The sequence below is a fragment of the Xylona heveae genome (assembly GCF_001619985.1).
Source record: "Xylona heveae TC161 unplaced genomic scaffold L228scaffold_7, whole genome shotgun sequence".
NCBI classification, from domain to species: Eukaryota; Fungi; Ascomycota; class Xylonomycetes; order Xylonales; family Xylonaceae; genus Xylona; species Xylona heveae.
The window spans coordinates 398,286-408,001 of NW_017264199.1; the positions used below are offsets into that span (position 1 = coordinate 398,286).

The window sequence follows — 9,716 nt, forward strand, 5'->3', positions numbered from 1 at the left end:
ACGATCAAAGACTATCCACGTGAGAAAATTCGCAGCATGACCTGTAATGCCGTCACGAAAGAAAGGACAGATGGGCTGGTCATGTAGGGAAGTTGAAATGAGAAACGCGGGGAATTTGGACCCTCAAAACTCCGACATCTCTCGCCTCCCTCATGACGCAGCTTCACCTTTTCTCTCACAATCACAACACCTCTCCGTCACAAAACAACAATAGACCTTTCACATACTCTTCACATATACCTCACATACATTCACCATGGGTCTTGTTGAATACTCTGACTCTGAAGATTCCGGATCTGAAACCACTCCGGCCGTCCCGGCATCTTCTGCAGCCCCCCCTGCATCCAAATCATCCACCAAATCAAAACCGACATTTGAAAAGGTCGTCGACCGATCCAACCCTCGAAAAATCCGCGTCAATCTTCCTCAGCTATCTAATACCGACAGCAAAGCTACCAATGGCAGCAGCGAGGCTGCGAACGACGAACCGGACGGGCCACCCGCAAAGCGCGCCCGAACAGGTGGCGGCGCATTCAGCGGCTTCAACTCTTTTCTCCCCGCGCCGAAACGAGCAGGTCCCGTTGCTGGAGCAGGAGGAAGCGGGCCGAGTGCATCACGACGGGGGATAGGCGCAGGCGTCAGTCTCAAAACAGGCTCAGCACCGGGCTTTAGCAGAGACGCAGAGCCTTCGTCGTCTTCCGTCGCAGAACCGCCCGCAGCCGCCGGAGAAGAGAAGGATGCGCCGACGCCTCCGCCAGCGTCATCATCTAGACCGGCATCTGAGCAGAAAGCCGCGCCCGCGCCATCAATCCCTGCGCAGAAATCCGCAGACCAAGTCGAGAAAGTGGGCAATCCAATGATGTTCAAGCCACTATCCGTCGCACGAAGGCCGCAGACGAAAAAGAAGAAGACTACTCCGACATCCACATCAACAGGATCTCCATCACCCGCACCTGCACCTACACCACCAGCAACGTCTACTACCGCTGCTACTATAACTCAGACCACACAGGCCGCTCACCCTGTGACTGCATCTCAACCTCAGTCCGCACCAAAGCCCAAGCCCAAAGTCTCACTCTTTTCACTCGGCGGCGCTGCTGCAGAACGCGATACCCCTCTCGGCCCTGCCCCTGGCCCGGCCCCTGCTGAAGCCAACGGCGGAGACTACACCCCTCTTCTCTACGAATCCAATAATACCCATAATACCGATCCTACATCATCCTCGTCTTTTGCTACTGCTACACAAAATCCATACTCCTACGAGACTTCTTCGTCTGTATCATACGATCCTCAGTCCGAAACATCTTCCACAGCGACATACAATCAGACGTATCAAAGCGGACCGCCAGCCACGCAATCACTATCCAGTATCGCCGACGACCTGAACCTTTCCGAGTCCGCCAAGAGGCAGCTCTTTGGCCGATCTGGCGGCGCTGGTGGTGGTAGTGGCGGCGGGCGACGAGGCAACAACAAATTCCCTGCCGACGCATCCGCTATCAGCGTGGTCAATTTCAATACCGATGCAGAATATGCAGCCAACGAAGCAATACGCGCAGCGGGCGAGACGGTGCAGCATAACCCCGTGCGCTCGATTGCGCCGGGCAAGCATAGTCTCAAACAGCTTGTCAGTGCGGCGAGTAGTCAGCGTGATGCGCTCGAGGAGTCTTTCGCGACGGGGAAAAGAAATAAAGCTGAGGCAGGGAGTAAATATGGTTGGTAGATTCGGTGAAGATTTCAAGCAAATATGGGAAGGTTTTTGGAGCAGTGTATTCTTGTTCAGGTCAAAGTCAAGGTCGCAGAACTTGTATGGACTGTATCATATTGTTATTAATTTTTTTTAAAAAGAACAGTTGCAAATATAAAGCAAGACAATGGTATAATATTGGGTTATGAGAGTCCAGTATATATGTGGATGATAAATCAATCATTAACATGTTCGTGAGGCGTAAGAAGGAGACGCAGAAGAGCAAGCCATATACTGCTAGAATCCATATCAATGCATCATGGCGTCGTGTCCTGATATCCGCCCCCATATAATCTCCCTTTTACCAAGGGTACGACTTCATCTTCCGTTCCGAATCCCGCTCTGCGGACGACTCCCAGCTGCTGTGTCTGTCCTTCTTCGTCTTCTCCAATTTCCCCATACCGCACATAGGCAATTCTAGTTTTTGGAAGCATCGCATTCTCGGCGTCATTTCCAATTTTATGGTCGGCGTCTATGCAGCTTATCCTATCAGTTAGAAACTCTCCAAACATGACTTTTGTCTTCTTTAATTCGGTGGGGAAATTGAGTTCTTCGCCGAGGCATCCTCGAGCTGCGAGTTGGTCGAGCTTTTCGCTTCCTCGTGTTGTCGCGAGGAGTTGGAGGAAGCCGCCGTCTGTAGCGGGGACGCCGTTGACGAAAAGAGATTTGAGTCCGAGTAGGAGCAAAGGAAGTGCAACCGCCAACGTGATAAAGTACGGCAAGATTAGGTTGAGAGGGTGGGTAAAGTAATAATAATTTTCGAATACAGTCTGCTTTAGCTGCATCTGCTTGGAGAACGGCGACAGCATGAACATGTAGGAAAGGGTAATGTTTTGTAGCAAAGAATTGAGCCCGGCTTGTGTAATGTTGAACAGATTGGTTGCGTTGTAGGCCAAGTAATCGGTAGCATAGGGTGAGAGGGCGGAGAAACGCGTAAATGGGACGATGGAAGTGTTTAATAAAACGCCGGCTGCAAAATTTAATTGTTAGTTTTCAAGTAATGACTTAGTTCAAAACAGAAATGTTAAATTTAAATGATGGCAATTGTCTCACATCTGCTTCTTCTCATTCATCTTGAGAAGACGATAGTGAGCCCGACAGAGGGAATCCGAGAGAAAGGGCGGGTATTTGTTGTTGAAAAGACGAGAGGAGTAGATGAATACGAACCTGTCTGAAGAAATGGTGATTCATACTCTGGAGACCAAGTAGAATCACCATACTGCCCAGGTGGATAGTTATTCCCTGGGCACCAAGCATTCGCGGCAATGTCTCCCGCAAGTAAAGCTACCATGCTGTATAATATCGTGGCTATATTTGCATCCCGAAATTGTGGTGTCAGCGGGAGCAATTTATAAGCGGGAATTGTTAACATATCGCCAGTGTAATTGGAAATTAGAAATGATTGGCTCAAATCCGCCAGGGGTATAATGTCGCGGGTCTTGACCTCAACGTGTTGCGCCCCGTTCCTGTCAAAATTATAATTAACATCCCAAATAGCCCTCTTGGGAAGGCAAGACAGGGTAATTCTTGTCAAGTTTTGAATGATATTCCCATAGGTGTTATTTGCATTGTTGTAGCACGTCGTCAAGTTGTAGGTCTCAAACGTCATTGGCACCGTGGTATGGAACCCTGGAAACTCGGCATCAGTTTCGTCTCTCGTATAATCAGTCCAGCGAGCGCTATAAGCCGTAATTTCCGGTTCTTCCAACGGGAGGACCATGATATCGTGCGTCGTCTGCGAGCAATCCAAAAATGGCCCTTCGAATGAGTCGGAAAACGAACAGTTTGGACCACACGGCGAAATGAGGATGTCCATATCCATGTTGAAAGTAACTTTACTGGCTAAATTCTGCGTTGCTTGATAAATGGATAAGCCACTCTCATGATCAAGCTGTATATATATCGACCCATTGGCATATTTTGTCGGCACGTACGAGAAGAATGCGTTCTTCTCCATGTCTGAAATTGACCCATTACCATACTGTAAGTAGAGAGAAAAGTTTAATCGTATCAGCATCGTATAAACGTCAGAGGTAAATGCATGAATGATGCCCGCCGTGACTTACATTTGAAAGACTCAGCGTAGGAATGGATCCGTTGCTGAAGAGGTCATAAGGCCCCGAAGAAACCTTCAATGCTCCTGGAGGGAAACTGGTGACGACTGGGCAAAACCAAATGATAATAGCCATGATGGCCAACACAAAATAATTTCGATAGATGTGGATGTCGAAAAACGATAGTGGGTTCGAGCGCAACGTGAATAGTCTCTCTAAGCGGCATACTTCTAAGGGGGCCTTGCGGATTTGGCGCCAAAGATGTTGTACAAAAGCCGCGGCTAGACTACCTTGAATTAAGATGGCAAACATATTGGCCATAATCGTCGAGACAGTGGTGACATAGGTCTGAGGTAGATTTGGTAGATCATCTACTCGTTTCCCGTTAAGATACCGAAAGAATATTAGATGCGCAAAGGCGATCACCAGAGCTGGAAGCTTAATCAGAATAGGTGCTCATTCCACGTGCCAATGATTGAACGGTCCTACTCACCGAGAAAATAAGACGCAGTAATGATAAACGGAACCCTCCAGCCAACAGCCCATTTACACACAGTCACAGCATTATTGATTTTGCTGCTCGCAGTCTCGCTATCTTGTTCATCGTCCCGGATGCCATAGTTTCCGCTTGCATTTCGTAAAGGCCGTTGCTCTCGGGATATCTCTCTATCTAGCTCATGATGTCGCTGTTGAATTGATCTCGCATCACGCCATTCAGTGACCACTTCGTATGGAGGACTTTGACGACCAGAGATCCCAGTCGTAAAAGAATGTGACATAATTTAGTAACCAAGACGATGTAATAAAGGAGTAGAAGAAATCAACAACAGTCGCTATGCATATCAAGCGCATTTAAAGATGGTTGTAATTCGAATTGCTCGAAGCCATGAAAAAGAACGCAATATAATAAGCAAAGAAGGGGACCATCAAAGCATTTAGCTCGAAATCCGTTGTCCAGCCATGGACACACTATCCTAGTACACTTTCTCGGTGCCTCATGTCGTCCGTTATCTAACATCTTCCTGAGGGCCGGGTCCCAACGTGAAAGATTTGTGTGGACGCGGTTAGAGGCATTAAAAGAGGCTAAGTATCCTTTCTTTTTTGGAATTTCTCAACAGGGTTTCATTTCAGATCTATCTCTTCAACGGGAAACAATTGATAACCCCTGTTGACCAATCTCATCATTGCCGTTGCGCTGCAAAGCAAAGTGAAACGGCAAGGCTATGCGTTTAGCCGCCGGGGTGGGGTCAGCGGCAGGCGGGACGAGATGTGATATAGCAGCCACCCTTGCCAGCACCTATTTGAGTCTCAGCCACAGTCAAAATTAGCAGGAATGAAAGGTCTCTGCAGAGTTGAGGCGGATGCAATCCCTCTCGATCACTGTACCAAGGGTTTGCAATATTTCAAACCTAGGTAGGAAGATGTCATAAACCGTAACTCCTTACCCTCTTCCGGGAAGGCAATCAGTCGCTAGGACGGGTGCTATCGGAAGCCAGTTGAGTCACCGTAGTATAACTGGAACTTCTTTCCATCATCCAGTACCCGTCTACCCCAATAGCTCCTGTTTGGTCAAGATCTAAGTCAGGAGCCAGTGAATGCCAACGGTGAAAGCTTAACCAGGGAAAAATTCAATTATCTGCCTGTTTCGTCAAATTACCCATAACTGCCGTCAATAATTTAAGTAGTGGGTCAACTGGCCAGCAAGAAAGCACATGGCAAGCATCTTTCCCCTTCATGAGGAACAACTTTGCATGGTCTGCGGTTGGTTGTTTACTCAATACATTCCATCACGCAATTCATGCACACAGGTAGCTTTCATCTATTCGCCGAGCAACCCCAAATGGTATTTCCAGGTAATATTGGTGCCATTCATACCGAAAGATTGGTGATAGCCGTCACTAGGTATAGTGAGTGATCTACTTGGCGTCTCTGCTAAGAGTTGTGTAGGGTGGACAGCTGAAAGGCGGGCCGTGCGCACGCCATACTGCTCCATTAAATCTACACTGCGTATCTCTCCAAATTCATTCCAAAAGAGATAGTTGCAGCGATGCCAGCCACTCTTTGGTGGGCAAGATATGAGAAGCAGCGCTGAAATGCTGGATACCAGATAGTAAGGAAGGACGGTGATTCTTGACCAATTGTTTGAAAAGCCCTTGGCCACGATCATGCAAGGAGATCCACAACCCCACCCAGGAAGAGGTTATCTTCAATTTGAGAAACAACAGTGAATTAAAACCCGTATCTACAAAGCTATGAGATCTCCAAGATGTCCGATCTGTGGCCTAGGGTTTGGACGAACCCATATTGGGTGGATGAATGATCTTCACTGTGGTAAGGTCGCCAGAGTCTTGAGTCCGGGCGCTCCATTTAACACTCTTCTAGTGCACTGGAACAGCTCAAACGTAGAAATCATCAATATTTATCAATATGAAGACGGTATGTTTGAAGCGGAGGATACCATTTACACTCCTGGCCTTCAGGATGATGGCTCGTATGTTTTTGGGATACACTCCAGCTGCGAAGATATCCTACAAAGAGCCTTGCGGGACGCTGGCTTTGGTGCCATTCCTCTGATTCTCTGCAAGTTGCTACAAGTCATTCCATTTTCCACGTTCTTTGAGGGCGACAATGCAGCGATCCACATCGAAATCGATGGCATTCTCATTCGTGAGCTTCCTGAACCTCCAGATGAATATGATGAGGATGAAAGGCTTGATGATTTCATATTTGCACCTCCTTTGGGAGTCTGCTGGAATGATCTAGAGGCCTTCGACCCAACTTCTGCAGAAGATAAAGTCAGGCACATTTTTGAGGGAGCGCGGTCAGATGATCTTCTCACATTGCCCCCAGAGATTATACTTGCAATTATCTCTTACTTACCAACTCAAGACCTTCAGAAGCTGAGAAGTGTAAGCACTGCTGCGGCACTAGCACCACTCTCGACGCATTTCTGGTCTATTCGCATGGCAAGTGATATGCCTTATGCAGATTTCATAAAAGGAAACCCCTGTGCTCGACTTGATATAAGATATAAACACCTCAAGCAAATCTTGCGTCAGCGGACAAGTCGGGCGGCGAATTCTCTGCGAAACCTGCGGAGGATATATAATCTTGCCCGTCGACTTTGCACCATCATTCAATTGCGCTCTCCAATCGATCAGAGAAAGGAACCTTCTCTTCTTGAGTTGAATCCAACGGTTCGGGAAATCCAAACGATTGATATACAGCTACCATTGCCACCTCTGCAGGTTTCATTCATTACCGTTGGTCACACCTCTTATATCACTGGCATCCAGTTTTCTTTAGATGACATCAACGGATGCGGCTTTCATTACAATGGCCCCTCTAAATACCTACCTGGATGTCCTAGGAACGATTCTGGCCAGCTTTTATTTTCTGAAAGGCACAATGGATTCGTCGGTCTTGGATTTGAACAAGGTCAGGGACAGGAGGCATTTCTTGGCCAATTCTCTGGGGATAATATCTGCAAGAGCAAGACCGCGTTCCAAAAGGGCGATATACTGCGTCTGAACTTTGACGTGAGTAGCAACTCCGAGCTTTAAATACCCGGTAATTAACGATTTATAGAGCTTCAAGCTTTCATCTGTCAAGATCGGCCCGCGAGATTCGCTCAAGGCACCTGTGGTGTGGCTGCCAGAGCTACCCATATATGACACAAGCCTCCTCTCATCGCACTGCCAACCCTTTGATGGAGAACCTTACCAAAGTTGCTGCTTTGCCGGTCCTCAGGAGAGTCTCCTTGAACAGCTTATCCAGGTGAATGCCTTCTACATAGGCAAAGATACTGGCATTACAGGGCTGGAATTTATCTACCAGGGCCATTCTCCAATGCGATGGGGTTTCTGTTTTGGCACCCGATTATGTGAGATCATCGATGGCCCTAGTGGGGAGCGAATTTCCCGTGCGACTATAGTCATGACTGAGAATGGAATCCAACAAATCAAGGTGAGTAGCCATCTTCTCTCGAAATAGTTGGGATGGCCGCTGAAAATTACCAGCTTTGCACAAATGCACACAGAAAGCTCATTCTTGGGTTTCCAGCAAGCAAATTTTTATCGACTGCCACATCCGCTGAAACCCTTGTGACTGGCATTTTCGGGCTGTTCCGTCATTGGACGTCTAGGACTGAGGGAAATCGGCTTGGCTCTCTAGATAAGGGCGTTCCGTCTCTGCAGTCCTTTGGATTACTATCAAAGCCATCACCATTACCAAGTATAGCGTCCCGAGATTACAGGCAATCTACGGATGATAAAATCCCAAAGAGCATCATTGATCATGTCGCCATGAATGTGTGGAAGGCGTTCATATCCTCTGCTCCAACACAGAACGTGACGAGTGTTACAGGCGCAATTGACATGCATGGACGAGTTACCGGCATGAGGCTTTGTTATACAGAAAGCTGCCTTGACAAGATCCTGGGAGATTTTATCCCTGGGGCGACAAATATTCAAGAGCATACACTCTCTGAAAATGAGCAAATTGGGCAGATACGCTGTTCTTACAAAATAAGAGGAAGTGCACTCTTCCAGCGCAGGACTTTAACCGGCATTGAAATATCTGCAAACAAACGGGTACTTCCTCTCGGGACCCTGGCGGAATTGGAGTCAATCGGACAAGAATCACAAACACCGCATACCGAGAAGGTGAGCTTTTTTCACATGACAAACGACCAACCAACTAACTCTCTATGCAATAGCGAATTTATTGGATCTTCAATGCCTGTCACGATTATCTCATGTCTAATTTCTAAGAGAGATTTTCCTTGCGTTCACCGTTTGACTTTTCATTCAAGAGAAAAGATTTCATTGCAGAAGCCGAAGACAATACATGACCCAAGGACTGGCACAAATTTTTAGCCCAAAGACAGACAAGAGACTCTGCAGCTAATTTGTGTAACCGGTACGAGGGTGAGTTTTGATCTCGTCAAACACTTTGACAATAGCCTCGGCATCAGAGCGAACCTCTATCGAGTATGGCCCATATAGGAACAGTAGCTCCTTCCCGTTGTAAAAGTAGAACTTGACTTTGCGACCAATGGCAATTGCCCCATAGGCACAATCGTTCGCATTACGGTTGGCTTTCACATGGTTGAGCAGCTGTCCCCTTTCTGTTTCTTCCCAAACGCTTGGCTTGTCCACATTGGCCCGTTTGCTTTCGATAAACAGCAAGTCTCCATTTGCAACTGGGAGCGGTCCTGAGGCTTTGATGACCAGCACGGTCGGGCTTGGTGGTACCGCCGGTCTTATTTTCAAGATACGGCTCGGCCTCGATCGAGTAGTCCGTGTCTGGGAAATACGCAGGCAACATTGTGATCCAGAACGATCTGGTTTTGGATTCGAGTGAAGTTGGCGTGATGTCGTCGATGATCGCCGTCACCCCGCGCTTTTCCAGGTAGCTCATTGTAAAACCTTTTGGGTCTTCTATCTCGAAGAGATGTTGCAATAAGCGTGTGATTCTGTTTAAGGAGCATTAGCATTTGACTGTGTCACACTCATGTAAAAATGAATCCATTTGGTACAGACCGAACAGGCAAAAATTGTTTTCTTTTTTTTTTTTTTCTTTTTGTTTATTTCTTGATTTCTTTATTTCCTTCTTTGTTGTTCCTATTAATATTTCCCTCTTGTCTTAGAAGGGGGAAGGGGGGAGGAAGTCAAGAAAGAAAGAAAGTAGATAGTGACGAGTGACTTTTTGGCCATACGCCGCCCGCCTCATGATTCAGAGGGTACAGCTGGAATACAGCCATATTTTTATATTCAACCCGTAGCATCTCTCCTATTTATAAATAACCCTTGTTATTTGCTACCTACCGCCTGCCGTCTCAGCCTCGTCCCTGGAACACCCTCTTTTCCAGGATTCGCCAGCATCTTTTCTGTCCAATTACGGCGCAGCCACCACTG

At 47.3% G+C, this 9,716-nt stretch overlaps 4 protein-coding genes across 4 annotated transcripts; 2 read left to right on the forward strand and 2 right to left on the reverse strand.

Moving 5' to 3' along the window:
- The first annotated feature begins 178 nt into the window (after window positions 1-178).
- Window positions 179-1,888, forward strand: L228DRAFT_248330 (hypothetical protein). Its single transcript, XM_018332829.1, has one exon. The coding sequence runs from the start codon at window positions 257-259 to the stop codon at window positions 1,718-1,720; it is 1,464 nt and encodes a 487-aa protein (XP_018187161.1). The 5' UTR covers window positions 179-256; the 3' UTR covers window positions 1,721-1,888.
- Window positions 1,861-5,043, reverse strand: L228DRAFT_156401 (hypothetical protein). The gene is made up of 4 exons (XM_018329339.1): window positions 4,292-5,043; window positions 3,811-4,229; window positions 2,912-3,725; window positions 1,861-2,714 (listed from the first exon to the last, which is right to left on the reverse strand). Exons 1-4 carry the CDS (start codon window positions 4,575-4,577, stop codon window positions 2,002-2,004), a joined length of 2,232 nt encoding a protein of 743 aa, XP_018187162.1. The 5' UTR covers window positions 4,578-5,043; the 3' UTR covers window positions 1,861-2,001.
- Window positions 5,044-5,970: 927 nt separating this feature from the next.
- L228DRAFT_156429 (hypothetical protein) lies at window positions 5,971-7,504 on the forward strand. The gene has a single exon (XM_018329340.1). It carries the CDS (start codon window positions 6,051-6,053, stop codon window positions 7,359-7,361), a length of 1,311 nt encoding a protein of 436 aa, XP_018187163.1. The 5' UTR covers window positions 5,971-6,050; the 3' UTR covers window positions 7,362-7,504.
- A 1,198-nt stretch (window positions 7,505-8,702) lies between these two features.
- Window positions 8,703-9,634, reverse strand: L228DRAFT_261763 (hypothetical protein; the record flags this gene model as incomplete). The annotated part of the gene is made up of 3 exons (XM_018334362.1): window positions 9,342-9,634; window positions 9,054-9,274; window positions 8,703-9,001 (listed from the first exon to the last, which is right to left on the reverse strand). Exons 2-3 carry the CDS (start codon window positions 9,217-9,219, stop codon window positions 8,703-8,705), a joined length of 465 nt encoding a protein of 154 aa, XP_018187164.1. The 5' UTR covers window positions 9,220-9,274; window positions 9,342-9,634.
- Window positions 9,635-9,716: the final 82 nt, after the last annotated feature.

Excerpts from the sequence above, each read along its gene's own strand:
- L228DRAFT_156429 (XM_018329340.1), top strand. The coding sequence starts at position 6,051 with ATGAGATCTCCAAGATGTCCGATCTGTGGCCTAGGGTTTGGACGAACC.
- L228DRAFT_248330 (XM_018332829.1), top strand. The coding sequence starts at position 257 with ATGGGTCTTGTTGAATACTCTGACTCTGAAGATTCCGGATCTGAAACC.
- L228DRAFT_156401 (XM_018329339.1), bottom strand. The coding sequence starts at position 4,577 with ATGTCACATTCTTTTACGACTGGGATCTCTGGTCGTCAAAGTCCTCCA. Across the intron at positions 4,230-4,291 it reads TACTGCGTCTTATTTTCTCG|CTCTGGTGATCGCCTTTGCG; the intron begins GTGAGTAGGACC and ends TTAAGCTTCCAG. Across the intron at positions 3,726-3,810 it reads CTACGCTGAGTCTTTCAAAT|TATGGTAATGGGTCAATTTC; the intron begins GTAAGTCACGGC and ends CTCTACTTACAG.